General features: G+C 45.7%; 1 protein-coding gene across 2 annotated transcripts in view; it reads right to left on the bottom strand.

Moving 5' to 3' along the window:
- Positions 1–18,458, bottom strand: part of TCP11 (t-complex 11) — a 143,664-nt gene that overhangs the window by 33,075 nt on the left and 92,131 nt on the right. For both annotated transcript variants that reach the window (XM_069238812.1, XM_069238813.1), the window contains exons 6-8: positions 17,151–17,287; positions 8,447–8,649; positions 8,141–8,322 (exon numbers count right to left, since the gene is read on the bottom strand). In XM_069238812.1, coding sequence (XP_069094913.1) covers positions 8,141–8,322; positions 8,447–8,649; positions 17,151–17,287 — 522 coding nt within the window. The remainder of the gene's footprint in view (positions 1–8,140; positions 8,323–8,446; positions 8,650–17,150; positions 17,288–18,458) is intronic.

Below are 18,458 nucleotides of genomic sequence, written 5' to 3'. Positions count from 1 at the left end.
GAAGAAACAGGTGTGGGTTGATGGTGAAGGCATGAAGGTGAGAGTTATGAGTTCACAAGAACGTAATAATTCACGTTATGATAATAGGAAAGGTGTGAAGAATGTCAGTGTGGAGAAAGGTGATTGGGTGGTGGTGAAGAAAAGCGGTATCATAAAGAAAGGTGACAGCAAATTTAGTGAACCTCAGCGAGTGGTGAAGGTAACCAATTCAATTGTCAAGTTTGAGAATGGAAATGAATGGAGTATGGGAAATTTGTGTAAAGTAAACGTAGTTTAAGATAATTATGTTTATAAATTGTATATAGTTAATTGAGCAAGTCTATGTAGTTTATTTTGGTCATGTATAAATGATGTACATAGTTGATAAAGTTCTTCTTTTATGAATTTGCAATTGAAAATTTGTAAGGGGGAAGATGTGTAATGATATGTCAATACAGATGGAATGGAATGTGGAAGGAGACCTAGAGAGAAGCTGGAGAAGAGTCCTGGAGGAGTTGGAGAGAGGAAACAGCTGGGAGTTACTTGTACTGATTTAATCTACATTTACCAGAATAAAGTATTTAAGAATACTACGGCTTCTTTGATTACTACATGAACCTATTTACAATCGGAGATTTAAATAAAGAAGGCTGGTCCGGAAGGCAAAGAAAAGCCGACAGAGCCGCCAAATAACTTTTAACCGTAGCTACCGTACAGCCTTTCTTTGCTAAATCAAGAGCAAACAAAAGAACATCTGAAAGGTGGGCCTTTTAAGGGATCTTTTTGATTCTCTCCGCACCAAACCACAAATTTTGCCCACCTACCGGCATAAATGGATTTAGTGGAGTGTCGCCTGGATGATAGAATAACATCCACTACATCCGGTGGGAGAGAAAAGGAACTCCGGTTGCCCCGTTCAATCTCCAGGCATGAAGGTGCAGGCTCTTGAGGTGGGGGTGTAGAACCTGCCCCTGCGACTGTGAGAGGAGGTCTGCCCTGAGCGGGAGACAGAGCGGAGGGCACAGAGAGTTGAAGCAGGTCTGTGTACCATACCCTTCTCGGCCTGTCCGGTGCCACCAAGATGACTTGGGCCCGGTCTTGACGAACCTTCCTGAGAACCCGAGGAATCAAGGGTATGGGGGGGAAACGCGTACAGCAACTGGCAGCTCCAGGACATCTGAAACGCGTCCCCCAACGCTCCTTGCAACGGATACTGGAGGCTGCAGAACAACAGACAGTGCACGTTCTCCCGAGTGGCGAATAGATCCACCCGAGGCGTAGCCCACATCCCGAAGATGTAGAGGACCAGGTCTGGATGGAGACGCCACTCGTGATCTACTGGGAAGAGACGACTGAGACTGTCCGCACGTACCTTCAGTACTCCGGCCAAATGATTTGCCATTAAGCAAATCTGATGGTCCTGAACCCAGGACCAGAGTCGCAGAGCCTCTCTGCAGAGAAGGTACCACCCTACTCCTCCCTGCTTGTTTATATACCACATCACGGTAGTGTTGTCTGTCAGGACCCGAACTGACTGACCGCGAAGGGAAGGGAGGAAGGCCTTGAGCGCCAAACGTACCGGCCGCAACTCCAACAGATTGATGTGCAACATCTGTTCCGCTGGAGACCAACAACCCTTGATCTCCAGGTCCCCCAGATGAGCTCCCCACCCTAGAGTGGAAAAATCCGATATTACTGTGGCCACAGGCGGTGGTAGCAAAAAAGTTTTTCCTTGGGAAAGGTTGCCGTCCACCAATGAATATCTGCTGCATTGTCCCTGGAGATCCTTATCGAATCCCCGAGATCTCCTTTGTGCTGGAACCACTGCCTGCGGAGGCACCACTGAAGAGCCCTCATATGCCAGCGAGCGTGAGTGACCAACAGAATGCAAGAAGCAAACAGACCTAGCAGGCATAAGACCTTGAGGACTGGAACTGCTGCTCCAATTTGAAACATTGGAATCAGCGCCTGAATGTCCCGAACCCGCTGAGGCGGGGGGTAGGCCCGAAACAATGTTGTGTCCAGTACTGCCCCTATGAACAGGATGCGTTGAAAGGGCTCAAGGTGAGATTTGGGTACATATACTGAAAAACCCAGATCGAACAACAACTGGGTTGTCATTCGCAGATGAGACAACACAAGCTCTGGAGTCTTGGCTTTGATCAACCAATCGTCCAGGTAGGGAAAAACCGCTACTTCCCTCCTTCTGAGATGTGCTGCAACAACCACCATCACCTTCGTAAAAACCTGAGGTGCTGAAGTAAGTCCAAATGGAAGGACCGCAAACTGGTTGTGTAGCGTCCCGACCACAAACCAGAGATACTTCCTGTGCGACATGATTATTGGAATATGAAAGTACGCATCCTGCAAGTCGACAGACACCATCCAGTCTCCTTCGTTCAATGCCAATAGTACCTGCGCTAGGGTCAGCATTTTGAATTTCTCCTGTTTGAGGAACAAATTCAAAATCCTCAAGTCTATGATCGGTCTTAGACGACCGTCCGCTTTGGGAATCAGGAAATATCTTGAATAACACCCCTGACCCCTTTCCTGCAACGGCACCAACTCTATTGCGCCCTTTGACAACATGGTCATAACCTCCTGTTGCAACAACAGAAGATGGTCTTCTGAACAAAATGAGGGGTGGGGGGGGAAGGGAGGAGGGGACTCCTGAAAGGGGAGAGCATAACCTTTTTCCACAATTCTTAACAACTACGAGTCCGTTGTAATCGACTCCCACTTTTGGAGAAAAAGACTCAATCTTCCCCCTACAGGAGAAGTATGGATGATAAAGTGGGGAAAACTAGGGCTGCTTCTGCTGTTGTCCACCGGAGGAGGAGTATGAAGATGAAGGCTGCTGAACTGGCCCTCTAGCTCTGCCCCTACCCCGCCCTCTAAAGGCACGATACTGCGGATTGGCAGGTTGCTGGGCCAAGTATTGGGACCTCCGAAAGGCAGAGCCACGTGTAAACCCCCTAAACCTGCGAAAAGGTCTATAAGATGCAGCAGCAGCAGCCTGTGAGCCCAAAGACTTAGCTGTTGCCCGACTGTCCTTAAACCATTCAAGGGCAGAATCCACCTTCTCTCCAAACAGCTTTTCCCCATCGAATGGTAGATCTAATAAGGTGGATTGAACGTCCGATGAAAATCCAGAGGACCTTAACCAGGCATGCCTCCTAGTAGCCACAGATGTTCCCATGGCCCTGGCTACCGAATCAGACGTGTCCAGGCCAGACTGTATAATTTGTTGTGCAGCCGCCTGTGCATCCGTAAAAAGAGACCCAAAGGACCTTTGCACCTCCTGGCGCAGATCCTTGGCCATCTCTTTAGCGGAGTCCATAAGAGCGTGGACATATCTGCCCAGCACACAGATAGAATTAGTAGCCTTGAGCGCCATACTACAGGATGAAAAGATCTTCGAAGACTGCTCCATCCTCTTGGACTACCTATCAGTTGGGACTCCAGGGAATGTTCCAGGAGCAGACTTCGCGGAGCAAGACGACTGGACTACTAAACTTTCAGGAGTCGGATGACGTGACAGGAAAACCGGATCTCCTGGTGCGCCCCTATGTCTCCTCGCCACTGCCCTGTTCACTGCAGGAATCGTAACTGGCTTCCTCCACAAGTCCAATATAGGCTCAGTTAAAGCCTCATTGAAAGGCAGAAAAGGATCAGCACTGGATGCAGACGGATGCAACACCTCTGTGAGCAGGTTAGTTTTCACCTCCGCCACAGACAAGGGCAAGTCCAGAAACTCCTGCTGCCTTCCTTACCACTGTATGGAAGGATGCGGCCTCTTCTGCAAACTCCCCCGGAGACGCAATGTCCCACTCCGCGAAAGTATCCAGCCCACTTGCAGTGGCCAGACTTTGGAATTCATCCAAAGGCTCAATCTCACCGTCCTCCAGCTGTCTGTACTCTTCCTCCTCCAAGAGTCTTAAAGCCTTCCTACGAGACCGAAGATGTGTCTCCAAAGCCGGCGTCTATAATGAATCCATCGACGGCGAAGACTTCGTACCTCGGAAAGGCCCAGGAAGAGATGGGTGACTCCTAGCCTCACCCGGCACCGGCTCCGACACGGAGTCCAACGATGACCTCCGCGGAGTCGGTTGGCAGGAAGGCGATGGAGCCCTTCTGGAAGGAGACATCATCGAAGTCGAATGGCGCGGCGATGGCGTCGGCTGACGCGATGGTGGAGCCACCGTCACAGGTGGTGAACTCCCACAAGGAGATACCCTCGGGCCGATCCGACACTCTCCGCCGGACAAAAGGGCATTGATGGAGCCGCCTTATACGGCGCCGGAGAGCCCAAATCAAATGCCAATGGCCCTGTGGGACCCGCCGGTGCACCAGCAGGGCCCATTGACTCAAAAACGGCATACAATGCATTAAAAAAATGCAGCCGGATCCGCCCCTGGAGCCGGGAAAGCAGGATATTGCAGAGTAGATGACTGCTGTACATCAGGCTCCCTCGACGCCGGCAAAAATTGAGGGCTATGATGAGCAACCTCAAAGACAGACGGCGCCGGCGACAACTCCGGACTCCTGGGCTGAGGCATCACAGTAGGGCTCATCTCCCATGTCTTCTGGCGTCGAGAAGACCGAGATCTCGACCGGCTCCGCTCCGACCGGCGCCGAGAGTCATGACGGCGCTGTGAATCAAGATGACGCCGTTTCTTATGCTTCTTTGGTGAAGCATGGGAGGAATCCCTCTTATGGCCCTTCTTCTTCGCTTTCACCAGAAAAAGCTTTGCCTCACGCTCTTTTAGAGCCTTAGGGTTCATACTCTGGCATGATGAGCACCCTTTAACATCATGCTCAGAACTAAGGCACCAAATACAATCCGAATGTGGATCGGTCACTGACATCCGACCCCCACATTCTCTACATGGCTTGAAACCAGACTTCTTTGGAGGCGACATTGTAACCACCAAAAAACGCAACAGTAATCAACGAGCCAGGAAGAAAAACCGTTGGCGTCGAAGGCACGGAAAAAAGGAAAACTGACATCAGCACACCGACGAGGACCTCTTATTGGCACGGTGACATCAGACGGAGTCACGTGGAGCCGTGCCATTATCACGTCCTCGTCGACGTGGACAGCTAGGAAGAAGACTTTCCGTCGGATGCTGGCGCAAGGACGAATTCATAAGGTGAGGAATCCACAGGTAGTTGTATCCATCAGAAATATACTTAGCAACAGGTAAGTAAAGGCATAAAATAACATGGGCCCCCATGGGGGGGTGGGGCAAGTCACATACTAAATAAATGGAATGCGAAAATCACTCCCAACCCACACTACCACCAAAGCACCCAGTGCTTAATTTGTGCATGTAGTTTCTGGTGCTGAGCACCGGCACTTATTTTTGAGAGCCGGCGCTCAGTCTTCTGCCTTAATCATTTGCTGCGAGCAAAAGACACGTTTGGGAAAGACAGATGGAACGAAAAACGAAAAAGCATCACAATGAGAGAAAGCAGAAAGCTGCAGGTGTGCGCCGATGGGACAAGGAGTGGCTGTAAATGGATTGAAGATATTTGAGATGGCTTCGGGATTACGCTGCCTCAGTATTCCGTGTTCGCAAATATAATTGCAGCAGCCCCGTGTTTAAGAGGAGGGGTTTGGGCACCGGCACCTTTTTATTTACAAATTAAGCACTGGGCACACCACCAACTATCTTACCTGGCAACCCCCAGAACAAAATGACGAGTTGGTGATTCCAGATTTCGTCTTTGGAAGACAGAGTCCGGTAAGTAAATACAGCTGCCAGTTCTCTTTTATTCGTCACATAAGGAATTTAAGCTTTGGACTGTGCATTTATTTTTGGAGTTTGATTAGCACAGTCCTGCAAGATGAATTGCTGCAAAGTTTTCTTTTTATGCTGCTTGATTGAGACCAAAGTGATTGCAGGTAGAATTAGAACTGCAGCACTGTTTAGGTACAACTGCCCCATATTTACAAGCGGCCTGTGCCACTGATGCATCACTTTTTTTGAGGCATTGGCGGCACAGGCTCCAGACCCATACCTACAAGGACACGTGAAGCCACTTTGTGTGGCTTTACATGGCCTTGTAGTTATGGAATAGGGCAATGCAGCGCATGTCGCTGTGTTGCCTTACTTTGAGTTGGGGAGGCGTTTCTGTGGGTGTTGAGCAGTACTTAATTTGAGCTCGTGGTTGTCAGCAGGGGACATTAGCACTTATTTTTGGGGGCCGGCACTTATGTTTTTTGCATCAGGCATTTACTGCGAGCAAAAGACACTTATGGGAAATACATAGGAAGAGAAAGACAGAAAAGTGTCAAAAAGGGAGAAAGCAGAAAGCTGCAAGAGTGAGCTGAAGGGGCAGAGAGTGATTGTTAAAGGTAAGCAGATAGGATTCCCACTCGCCTGTGTGCAGAGTTGTAATTCCAGGTCAGCGTCCATAGGATAACATGGGAAGACGCAGTTGGATTTTTCTTCCCAGAGGACTCCATAGAACCCCGTTGGAACAAGTGAGGTTGGCTAGTGCCCCCACCTGTGGATATCCAGAACAATGCAGTACCTACACCAGGGAGCCCAGGTGCACAGGAGTGAATTTGTGTCAGAACCTCCTGTTGAAGTCAATGGGGACCTCGGTTGTCCAGCTGCTGCCATGACCCAGGTCATTTGAACCCAGGCGTGGATTCCTGAAGAAGAGGACATAAGGAAAGAGGGGACAGAGTCCAGACCACCCAAAGGTGCCTAGGCGGTGCGGGAGGGCAATGCCCACCCTTCTTGGAGTTGCTTTCCTGTTGGATGAAGAAGTGCAGCTGTAGCGTCCAGGGGATGCAGAAAGATCCCAGGAGACATTCATGAGCTGTCCCATGCCAATCATCAAATTGCAGAGGAGTCAGAGGGGCCACCAATAAGCCTTGGCAAATGCAGGGAAGCACTGCACAAAATTTCCAGGATTTGTGGGGGGATGAGCAAGGTCCAGGTGACCCAACCTTGGCAGGTAGGTCAGGGCCAGCCCTCAACAATCAGAAGGGTCAGCAGGAATCGATGGAGCCCCCAGCAGGAAAGAGGATGCCCATGTCGCAGGAGTTGCAGAGAGGATGTCGTTCTTGAAGCTGGAGATGGGGGCTTCTTGGAGCTAGAAGGTCTTCTGACTGAAGAGCCAACAAGCCTTGGCAACGACAAGCAGACGCAGTGCACAGGGGTTACAGCCAAGCGGCTCCAGCGAGGGACCACAGACTTCCCAGTTGCAAGGATGATAGGTCAGACCTTTGGAGAGCCACAGAACCACCACCTGTGTTGTAGAGCCTTGAAGAGTCGGTGGGACAGCAGGATCCACAAGCCAGTTGTCATTGTCAAGGTGCCTGCAGATGCACCTGGCACTCAGAGCACAACTTCAGGTCGTGGACCAGACACCAAAGGCACACGAGGTGTGGATCAGTCATGGACATCACCCGATGGCAGGATCCGCAGGGCTTGAACCAGGTCTTGCGAGGAGACATACAGCAATGCACAGGAGTGGAAATACAAAAAAATAAAAAGTAAAAAAAATAAAAATTTAAAAAACAGTCAAAAAGTGATATGGGGTAGCTCTTTCTTCGTATCAGCAGTGGCTGGCACAGAAAGAACAGAACTGACATCAACACTCTAGATTGGTCACTATATAGAATCGGCCATGTCATATCTCGCCCGAACGCCGCTGAATGCAGAACTGATCGATGCCACATAAAAGCACACGTGGCTACTGCTCGAGAAAAATCTCTGGATTCAGACTGACAGAAAATTCTAAGGTAAAATATGCAATTAGATATCGCTATCCTATAAAATGTATTTCTCAGTTTACCACTGAAACCAGTAGCAATACTGCACTCATGCAAGCAGGACTTGCTACATAAACAGAATCAGGAGGCTTTCTCCAAGTCAAGCTGACTTTGACAGAAGAAGTAGGAATTGGGGAGAAGAGGCTGGTGGCCTACAGTAGAAGGCCAAGCAAGTCTGAGATAAAAAAGCTTTGAGGGGTCCCTTTGCAAAAATATAGAGTAACAGAATTCTTTTTTGAGATGTATTTTATTTTAATTTACTCTCTGGTATACTGAACCTTGGTCCCATTTTTTAAACACTTATCACAGTTTAAAAATAAAATAAAAATTTAAGACCATAAACTTTACAGACAAAATGTTGTCACCCACCTGTGATCAAGACCTTCCAAAAGGACTTTAGTTACTCGCTTCAAGCGGTCTACAAACCCCTCACATCTGAATATTGTGCTACCACACACACTGCCGGTGACTAGGAGTATAGCAGCTATGACTCCCAGCTGAGTGACATGGATTTGAATCTCCTGCAGTCGACCCCGGTCAAGCAGAAGAGTCTGCAAAATAGTGAGGGAGAACAGCCAGTCTTGAAGCCATGGAAAAAAGTACAAGCAATTTATTTTAAATGAGTACAGAAAAAAAACATGTTAGGCTCTAGGCAGCTAGTCATTCTTTGCATACCTCTGGATATTTGTCATCTTCGCTGTTCCAGCGAAGCAAATTCATGTAGGCTTGGTTTAATACCATAGTCGGACTTGGCACCATCATGTTCCCTTTAACTGGTGATGTTGACAACCCATTGACTTCTGCAGATGTTGACATTTTGACAATGGTCACCTCTGCTGCTGCCTTTTGAAGCCACGCTGTTGTGTCATCCAGGGATCCTGAAACCCAGGTAAAGCAAAAGAAAAGCTTGAGGGTGAAGACATGTAAAGGTTGGTTAACAATGGGTAACCACAATGCGATTTTTTTATAATCCTATTTGATTTAACCCATTATCAAGTATAAAGAAACCACCCAATAGCAGAGAAATATTACATATTATTTGGTGCAATGTAAGGGCCTGATGTTTGAGAACTGTTCTCCGTTGTTTCATTGGAATTTCAAGATTATTGGTTCAACTTTAGAGCTCTTCTTTTTATGCGCCTGATTAAAATGTTAACATGGTCACACACAGTACATAAAAAGGGAGGCACATGTTCATCTGTCTTTCTAAGTGTACAAATTTCACATGCAATGCCATGTGTCCCAAAAAAGGTTATTAATTGGGAGAATCGAAAGGTTACTTACAATGCTTCATCATGTTTATTTTTGTTAGCTGTATTTGCAGTATAACATCTTCACCCAACCGCAATATTCTAGATCTAATTTTCAATTGAAAAAAACGTATTTTTATATCTGTATCGCAAAGAAAGGTGCAAAATGTTTAGTACTTGGCTGGCAAATTGTTTGTATAAACTATTCTACAGAATTAAAACAAGAAGTAGGTGCCATGGGTAATTAAAAGTTACATACCTGTAACTGTGATTCTCTAACATATGTATATCCAAAAGATTCACATGCTTGAATTATTCTCTGTCATCAGGTTCTGAGAAGACTCAGTCAACTTACAATAGTAGTGTACATGTACAGTAAATAAAATTCAAAACAGCCGTAGACTGTATGTAGTCAACTTCATGAGACCAAAACTTTAGGTAACATGACTGAGAACCCGTCCCCTACCAGAGGCTTCCAGTTACCAGATTTTCAAGCATGCTGCAGTGTACAATCAGTGAAATTAGATCCTCATAAGAGGGGTGGAGGACCACCCTTGGAGTGAAGGAGACACTTCCCTGCAACCGCATGCACCTACAGCAAGCGACAACCGGCTGCATGGATCTCCTCTCATATTGAGCTGCATGGATCCTGCATCATGGGTGGTGGTCTGGAGTAGTCCTTATGGTCCTCTCTGCCAGCTGTCCAACTTTGGTGGAGGTAAGCCTTTGCCTTCCCACGCAGGAGTATACACCCGTGTACTGCGTCTCTTGCAGCTGCTAAGGCTTGTTTGCATCTCCTGCAAGGGATCTTCAGGAGATGTGTAGCTCAAGCCCCCAGCACTCTATCCTGCAAAGCACAGCCTCCTGCGTGGGATCCTCTCGTAAGCCTGCATGGGCTTCTTCTGCTACTCCTGTGTTCCTATCCTGTGGGACTCCTGTGGGACTCCTGTGGGTGCTGCCTCTGCTCCTGTGGACTCTCTGCGATGCTGAGGATCCTCTGTGAATCTCCCTCCTGGGTTGAGTCCTCCTGGGCCTTGCTGGTCCCCGGCAGCATCACTTTTCCACTAAATGCGAGTCTGCCTTTGCCAAGGCTTGCTGGTGGAATTCCTGCACGGACACCTATCTGCAATCTTCCTTCCAGCGTGGGACTTCATCTGCATCCATCAGGACCTCTTCTCCCGCTCCAGGGCTACAGTGCTGACCTGTTCTTCATCACCGTGGACCACATCCACAGCTGGGTGGGTAGTAGCCTCTACTCCCCCTGGACTCCACTGTGACTCTATCTTCAGGAATCCGCACCTGGTTTTCCTTGTAGTCTTGTCTGGGTGTCTTGTTCCTCCTTTTGGGTGGTTTGGGGAAAATCCAGTGTTTTACTCCTGCATTCCTGGTCGCTGGAGGGGTACTGTGTTACATACCTTTGTGGTTTTCTGATAGCCACCCCCCACCCCACCCAGGCCCCCTCTACACATTTTACTTACCTAGGTGGGGTACCTTATTCGCATTCTATTTTTTTTAATGTATGGTTTGTGCTCCCCCTAGGGTCACTATTGTTTATGGCTAGTGTATATATTTAGTGTACTGATTACCTCCTAAGGGTGGGTCAACTTTTCTAGTATTTTGTGGTGATTTCTTCCAAAAATAAAGTACAGTTTAACTGAGTGTTTTCTTTCAAGTGTTTAAGTGCTGTGTAACTACAGTGGTATTGCATGCAAAGTTTTGCATGCCTCCTAGATAAGCCTTGGCTGCTCATCCACAGCTACCTCTAGAGAGCCTGGCTTCTAGACTCCGCATACACTTCACTAAGAGGGGATACCTGAACCTGGTATAAGTACCATAGGTGCCCACCACACACCAGGCTAGCTTCCTACACTGAGGAAGTTTTTACGATTCGTGGTAGGAGAAGATTACCACCAATTGGACTAAAGTCAGCCCCTCACACTTTTTCGAAGCGCATGGTAGTAGTAGCTGCTTACCTCCAAAATGTAAGCATTTACCCATACCTGGAAAGCTGGTTAGTAAAAGAGTCCTTTCCAGACGTAGTAATGAGGCATTTCAGAGAAGCAGAGGATGTGATGCAAAGTTTTACTTTACCAAGCAACTTTCAGAAGTCAAAAAATACTCCAGTGCAAAGAATTCCGTATTTGGGGGCAACATTTGACATCATTGTCAAAGTGTGTCCTTGGGGACAGATCATCAAATCTATCAAACAGAAATGTTGCTGTCTGAAGTAAACACTCCATCCAACTGCTTGACGGATTTCCTCATTACTAGGGTTCTTGAAATAGTGCATTTCTGAATTATTGACTCCACATGAGGTCATTACAGCAAGTTGAAAGACCAGTGGTACCAGAAATTTGGGAGCTAGGAGAACAGGGTAGCACTATCCCAGGAAGCACGCCAATCATTCCCTTGGTGGTGTCAAGAAAACAGCATACTGAAGGGAGTATCTTTTCATCAGGGCCTATCGTAAACCACAGAGTCCCATACTCTACTACTAGGATGTGGTGCTCATATAGACCATCTACAAATTTAGGCAAGACAGTCAGCGAGGAAGAAGTCCTACCATATCAACCTGTTGGAGTCGAGAGCTGTCCATTTAACTCTGAAATAATTCTTCCCATGTTTCAGGACACGTGCCCTGTTCCTGTTTCTACAGACAAAGCCACAAAGTATTATCTGAGCAAGCAGGGGGGGGAACACTTAAGACCATTGTCCCTCGAAACACAAACTGTTTGGAATAGCTGTTGGCGAGAGGTCTGACTATTAAATCAGTCCATGTACCAGAGATTCAAAATGAACAAACTAATACTCTGTCGACTAATGCAAGAAAATCAACTGGATCCTGATAAAGAAGTGCTGAGAGCCATCTACGAAGAATGGGATTATCCACAAGTAGGCCCGTTTGTAGAGGCAAACAGCAAAAATTGCCCAAACTTTTCCTCAAGATATTACCAGCCGGATTCCATGGGAAATGCCCTTTGAGTTGGTTAGAGAAATGTATCTACACATTTCCTCCCATCACACTTATCCCAACAGTGTTGCTGAAGCTACAATATTCCACAGCAAGAAGGATTATTTTAACTCTGGAGTAGCCATGTCAGTGGTGATTCACAGATCCTCCGGCCACTGCACAGCAACGTGCAGTGAATAGTGAGCTGAAGCCACCAAAGTTGAGCAAGGTTCCCAAAAGTAGAGGTTAGTAGGTCCAGGGACCTTGTGGATGGTCACATACGTCTTTTAAGTGGCTTACCATGACCCACATGTTTCTCAATAGGAACATCTGTCACACAGAAGAGCTTAAAGGTAGGGGCTGCACTTATGCTGTTGGACACCAAAGTGCACTGTATTTCATGGAGCAAGGGATGGCGGAATTTTCACCAAAGAAGGGACAGTGTTTCTATTCTAGAGAGACGAGTTTCTAAATTTATATCAAAGGCAAACAGGACGGTCTGAAAATTCAAATGTGTTGTGCAGCATGTTGTGTATACTGCTGCTACCTCAATTTCGCCTCTGCAGGAGAATAATTAAAGAGAAACTGAACATACAATGTTAGCAAGTAAGCAGAGACTGGGATGATATTATCTTGGTTATTCTCCAGATGAAGGGCATGTTGTAGTTGTGAAAGATGAAAGGAGAACCATTTCAGAGGACAAAGTTTTATGTAGAGCAACCGCCACCCATGCCCAAAGAGCAAATACTTCGCCACAGTCCATTCAGTTGACAGCTTGGCTCATAAGGAGCTAGTGTTTGGGTATATGAACATTTCTGAGGGCTGTAGTGAAATACCTAAAGCCACCAGAACACAATCGGCTGTTAAAACCTATGACTTAAAATGGATTTTGTACTATTGACCCAGGTGGAGAATTTGTATCCTGCTTGTATGTCTCTGCATCAATTATTAACATACCTCCTGAAAATGGTAAAATGAGGTTGTAGATAAGCTTCAGTATAGGTTCACTTAGTGGCAATTTAGAGATAAATCTGATGACCAGGCAAGACCCTATATATTTTTTTTTTTACCAAGGCTAATTAAAGAATTCAGAAGGGTGTATTTTGAAATTTACCTCCAAGAACATGAAGTGTGCAGGCTTGGAAGCTCAATACAGTTTTAACTGTGCTAGTGAGACCTAACTCCGAGCTAATTCATTGAGTTTGTTTTCAACATCTTTCATGGGAACTGTTTTTTATTAGCACTTACACCTGCAAGGAGGGTGACTGATTTGCAAACATTTTCTTGCAAAGGACCATACTTGCGATTCTTTATGGACAAGGTGGCTAACTCTTTAGCTACATCCCTGAGTTTCATACTGCAATTCATTTAGATGAGAATATTTATTTACCAACATTATTTTTGAATCCTGCCACTGCAGCAGAGAGGACATGTTATTCTCTGGACAGTAAAAGTAGTTGACAGTTACAAAATACCAGTGTTTTCTTCAGCCTGACCATTGTTTTCATAGCTTATGTTTCTTTGAACCTTTAATCAAAAAAAGATTTACCACTTGAGGCATCACACTGGTTCACATGAGAATAAACTGATCACTTTCTGGAAGATGTGGAGAGTATCCCATGAGAACCATATGTGCTACTGCTGCTCTCTTTGCAGACGTCTCCTGTAAAAAAAACTCTGCAAAGCAGAGATATGGAGAATGGTGCAGTTTCACAAAGCATTACTGCACCAATGTTCAGACAAAGGCTGAGGTGGCAGTGAGACCAATGTTTCAGATCTCTTTTCACCCACCTTCAAGCCAGTCACACCTATTTCTAAAGAGAGAGGGTGTTACCTCCCTCTCCAAAAGGAAATCCTTAGTTCTGCCTTACTGGGCTTGAGCAGATCAATCAGCAAGAGGGCAGAAACCGGTCTGAGGGGTGGCAGCAGCTGGGCTGGCCGGAAAACCCTGTAAGAATGGTGGTATCAATGCTGGGTGGAACTCTAAGGAGCCCCCAGAGTGCATGGAATCATAGTTCCAATACTTGTAACAGTATTGGGGTATGATTCCAACATGTTTGATACCAAACATGCCCAGGTTCGGAGTTACCATTATGAAGCTGGACATAGGTAGTGACCTATGTAAAGTACAAGTATAAAATGGCGTCCCCGCACTCACAACGTCTAGGAAAATGGATCTGGAGTTTGTGGGGACACCTCTGCTAGTGCAGGGGTGCCCTCACACACAGGTACCTGCACCCTTCCCTTTGGGCTGAGAGGGCCTACCATAGGGGTGACTTATAGTAACCAGGAGTTGTGAGATGTAGTGAAAACGGGTGCATGCACCCACTTCAATCAGGCTGCAATGGCAGGCCTGCAGAACCCTTTGCATGGGCTCCCTATGGGTGGCAGAATAACTGCTGCAGCCCATAGAGATACCCTGGAATCCCAATGCCCTGAGTACCTCGGTACCATATACTAGGGACTTACAGGGGGGGGCAGTATGCCAATTATGGGAAGAAAAAGGTATTATTTAGAAGAGACAGCAAAACTACTGGGGTCCTGGTTAGCAGGAACACAGTAGACACAGTCAAACAAACTGACAACAGGCAGAAAATGGGGGTAACCATGCCAAGCAAGGGGGTACTTTTCTACACACTGTTTCTTTTAAGCCGAATATGGAAATATGCATCTTGAAGAACTAATGGAGAAATCCAGTCCCTTCGATGTAATTAGGGATTTGGCACAATGGCTACTTTCTCAACCTTTCTTTCTTTATCCATGTTTTTTGTTAGTCTTGGATCGAGAATGGACCTCAATTCATGTTTTGGTCCTTTTTTTGTGTCAGAAAGTAACGGCAATAAATTGTGGTTCCCTTTTGGTAAGAAGGCACTTCCTCCATGCTTTCCTTTGAAGTAGGGTGTTCCCTTCCTTTGTAAACAAATCTTGTTAATGTTGGAAAGATTTTTTTGGGTGGCATAGTAGGTCGCGGAGAAATGATCTTGACTGAATACCCATTCTGAACAATACTGAAAGACCCATTGATCTCTTGATGTATTCTGCCACTCTTGTAGGAGAGTTGAGCTATTTGCCCCCACCAGAGTGACTAACAGAGAAGAGGGAAGTAAAGTTTAATTCCTTTTTGGGAAGTTTTCTTGTTGTTAACTGGCCTTCTCTGCTTTTCGAAGTCCTTCTTTTGTGAAAAGGTTGCCTTTGTTATTGCTGCTATTGTGGTTGGCACTGATAGACTTGACCTTTATGTGGGAAATAACTCCCATTACAAGGCTTATAGTGTCACCTGAATTTCTTATTCTTCTCAAGACTGATTGCTTTTAAAATGTCAGTTTCTGACTTCATGAGCATCATCTGCACAAGGGTCAAAAAGTGGAGTGCCTGAAATGTAAAGTTAAAAACTCTCGATTTGTTTCTGGTTTTAAGCTCGTAAACAACAACCTGGCATTGCACCTAAGACCAATTCAGTGGCAGTACCGATGAGCAGGTAAATCAGAGAAATCTTCTGCAATACTTGTACCTTGATTGGACACCAGCATTCCTTCTTCCAGAAAGATTTTCTGAAAATCTTTTAAGTCCTCCATTGGTAGCTTTTCTGTAAACCTCTATAGAGTCCCAAGGGGGTCCACTGTACCTGCCATACAAAGCACTAGCCTGTGGTTGATGTGCCACAGATGTTTCTTCCCATTAAATCCATCTGGTAGGAGTTGGGATCGGTAGCACGCACATCTTTTAAAGGTGCTGATGGAACCTCACCTTGCACTACGGAGTCTACAGTGCCTTAGAGGAGATTAAGAGTGTGTTCTCCTTTTTTGTGGAGTTGCCTTAGAAGCAGGCTTAGGTGGCACCAGAGGAACCACTAGTGACTTCAATTGCTGCTTGACCTCAAAGGTAAAGGAGGAGCAGATGTCAGTGGAAAGAAACATGAAGAGGCAGACCTTCATGATGGAGTAGGTGACAAACTGACCACTGTTGTTACTTCTCAGGTGGTGACTACACCCTGCGGTACTCAAGAGTCTGAAGAACATTGTACTCATCCCCTTTTAAGGCCACAGAGCCAATCCACCGAAGATGTCTGTGAAGGAGAAGCAGATGATGGTCTTGTTGGTAGATGTTGGCAAAGAGGGTCTTCTTAGTGTTGATGTCGATGGAGGTAGCATCAATATCACAGGAGGTGGCCTTGACTTTGACTTGCTGTGCTTTCTCGATGTCATGTACGTACCATGTCTTGACGGCGAAGATGTTATCACAGTACCTGTTCTTTATGTTGAAGGCCTCTATGTTGAATAGAGAGCTTGTCTTTATTTTCTTTTATTGCACGCTTTTCAGAGCTACCCCTTGGGTAGTCAACTTGTGCAATTGGAGTCGAGGTGCCGAGTTAGAGGGCTAAACTTTTCTTTACGTTTTGTCAAATCCTAACCTTGCCTTCTGAAGTCTCTCCTGCAGGCCATTCAGCCTTATCTATCTATCTATCTATCTATCCTACAGAGCCCTCCTGGATAATTTTTTACTAGGTCTCCAGTCTTCAAGGTTGGTGATCCTCCGGAAAGCATACTATACTGCTGTCATAGGGGTTTAACAGGGTTTTTTTTTTTTCCTGGCCCCAAGCAGAGCACATAACCAAAAGTGAAAGCATTCTGACTGGAAAAATAAACAATTCCAGTCAGAAATTAGATGAAAAAAGTCTCTAGTTCTGAGGGATATTGAGTAAGATGGAAAATTATTATCTAATAGGCACAATGCAAGGTTCTTCTGCTTTACATGTGTAGCCTACCTGCTAACATTGACATGCATTCCCTTTATTTTTTCCTTTTTGTTTTTAAGAGGTCTTTGAGTGATGTTTCTAGTTACTTTAGATGTAGTGGCTATTTCCCTATAATTGGAGATATTTTTGAAAATGACTAGCCTTCTTTAGGCTACAAAGGATATTGGGCCACATGTACAGGGACACCATCCTACATTCGGATTCGTGTCTAGCAAACTTCGAGTCACTCTGACTCGCAATTTGCGGGTCGCAAATCTGAAAGTTGCTACATGTGGCCATTGTTTTTTATATATATGTGCACATAGGCTGGACATTTCCGTACTTACGACTTTGATGAGGATTATCTGGTAGAGAATTGTTGAGTAACTGGGTAAATAGGAAGCATTTCTCTCACCCTCACATGATGATTTATGGACCACCTACCTGGCTGCCTGTCAAGCAGCTCCTGGAACTTTCCTCTCTCATATTCCACAGATTGGTGCTGCAGGTGGGGCCGGAGACTGAAGACCGCAAAGTTTGCCATGTCAAGTTTCATGAGGTCCAGCACATGGAAAATCTCCCTGCAGGGGTCAGGGGACAGGAAGTGGGGGGAGAAAGGGAAGAACCAACATTAACTTTTTTCTTGACCATTTATTGTGCTACATCCCCTGCCCAAACTCCCCAAACTACTAGCTTCAATCTGGGAGCTAGTTCACCCAGAGCCTAAACTTTTCAAACTTATAGAAAACACATTATAGTTAAAGAAATGTTATGGACAATTCCTTACAAAAGATAATATTTGTTCAGTAAGTCACTGTCTGCTACAGATTTTGCCATCTTTCTAGATGAGACAACACTTGGGCTTCTCCTCACCTGGGCGGAAAAAAAACCTCAAAATAATTCAGGTTCACCGACAGGAGAATTGAGTAAGGTAAAGACCTACAGGATCTTTCATAGATTCACATGTTTCAATCATTCCCTGTCATCAGGCTGGGAAGGTTTGGTAGTCAATGTTATAGCAGTGTACCATTACACTCCATAACACTAAGATATCTATAGAACACATGCAGCTGTCCAGATCTTTATGTGCAACCTGAACTTCAGCCAATCAGCTGCCAAGATCCACAGCCCTTCCCCTGACAGAGGCTTCCAGCTGCCAGATGTTCTAGCTTGTGCAGTGTGTCCGTAATCAAGCAAAAGGCTCATGAAAGGGGAGGCAGCTGGTTCAATATAAATCCACGACAGGTACAAATGCTGGCAAACGAGAGTTACAAGTAATTTTATTTTCCAGCATAGCATGTTTCATAGATTCACATGCTCAAATTAAAATGATCAAAGCAGTACTTTAAATAGGAATGAGACTTACCTTATGAAAAAAAAAGAAAAAAGCTTATATGCAATTTCCCCCACTTCTGCTTCTTTCCCTGCTTGTATATTGAAACGGTAACAATTCAATTAACACATTTTTCTAAGCAAGAATTCTAGGATGTGTGGGAGAAATTCACTAGGCGCTGACATTAGGTTAAAATCTTATTATTATCATCATCTCGTTCCCTCAAGAAGGCTTCCACAGGCTACACATGTTCCTCTCGACTATCTTCATTTTGTTTAACTACTGTACGCTGCAGTATTAATTCTTGAGATTGAAGGGACATTCAACTTCAAGATAACCATAGACTGAATTAGCAAAACATCTGGCAGAGAAGAAGCTGGAAGGACAATTGATAAGAGGCTACTTGTTTGCACTAAGAT

Source organism: Pleurodeles waltl, chromosome 6, assembly GCF_031143425.1.
Source record: "Pleurodeles waltl isolate 20211129_DDA chromosome 6, aPleWal1.hap1.20221129, whole genome shotgun sequence".
Taxonomy (NCBI): domain Eukaryota; kingdom Metazoa; phylum Chordata; class Amphibia; order Caudata; family Salamandridae; genus Pleurodeles; species Pleurodeles waltl.
This window is presented reverse-complemented; position numbering and strand designations above follow the sequence as displayed.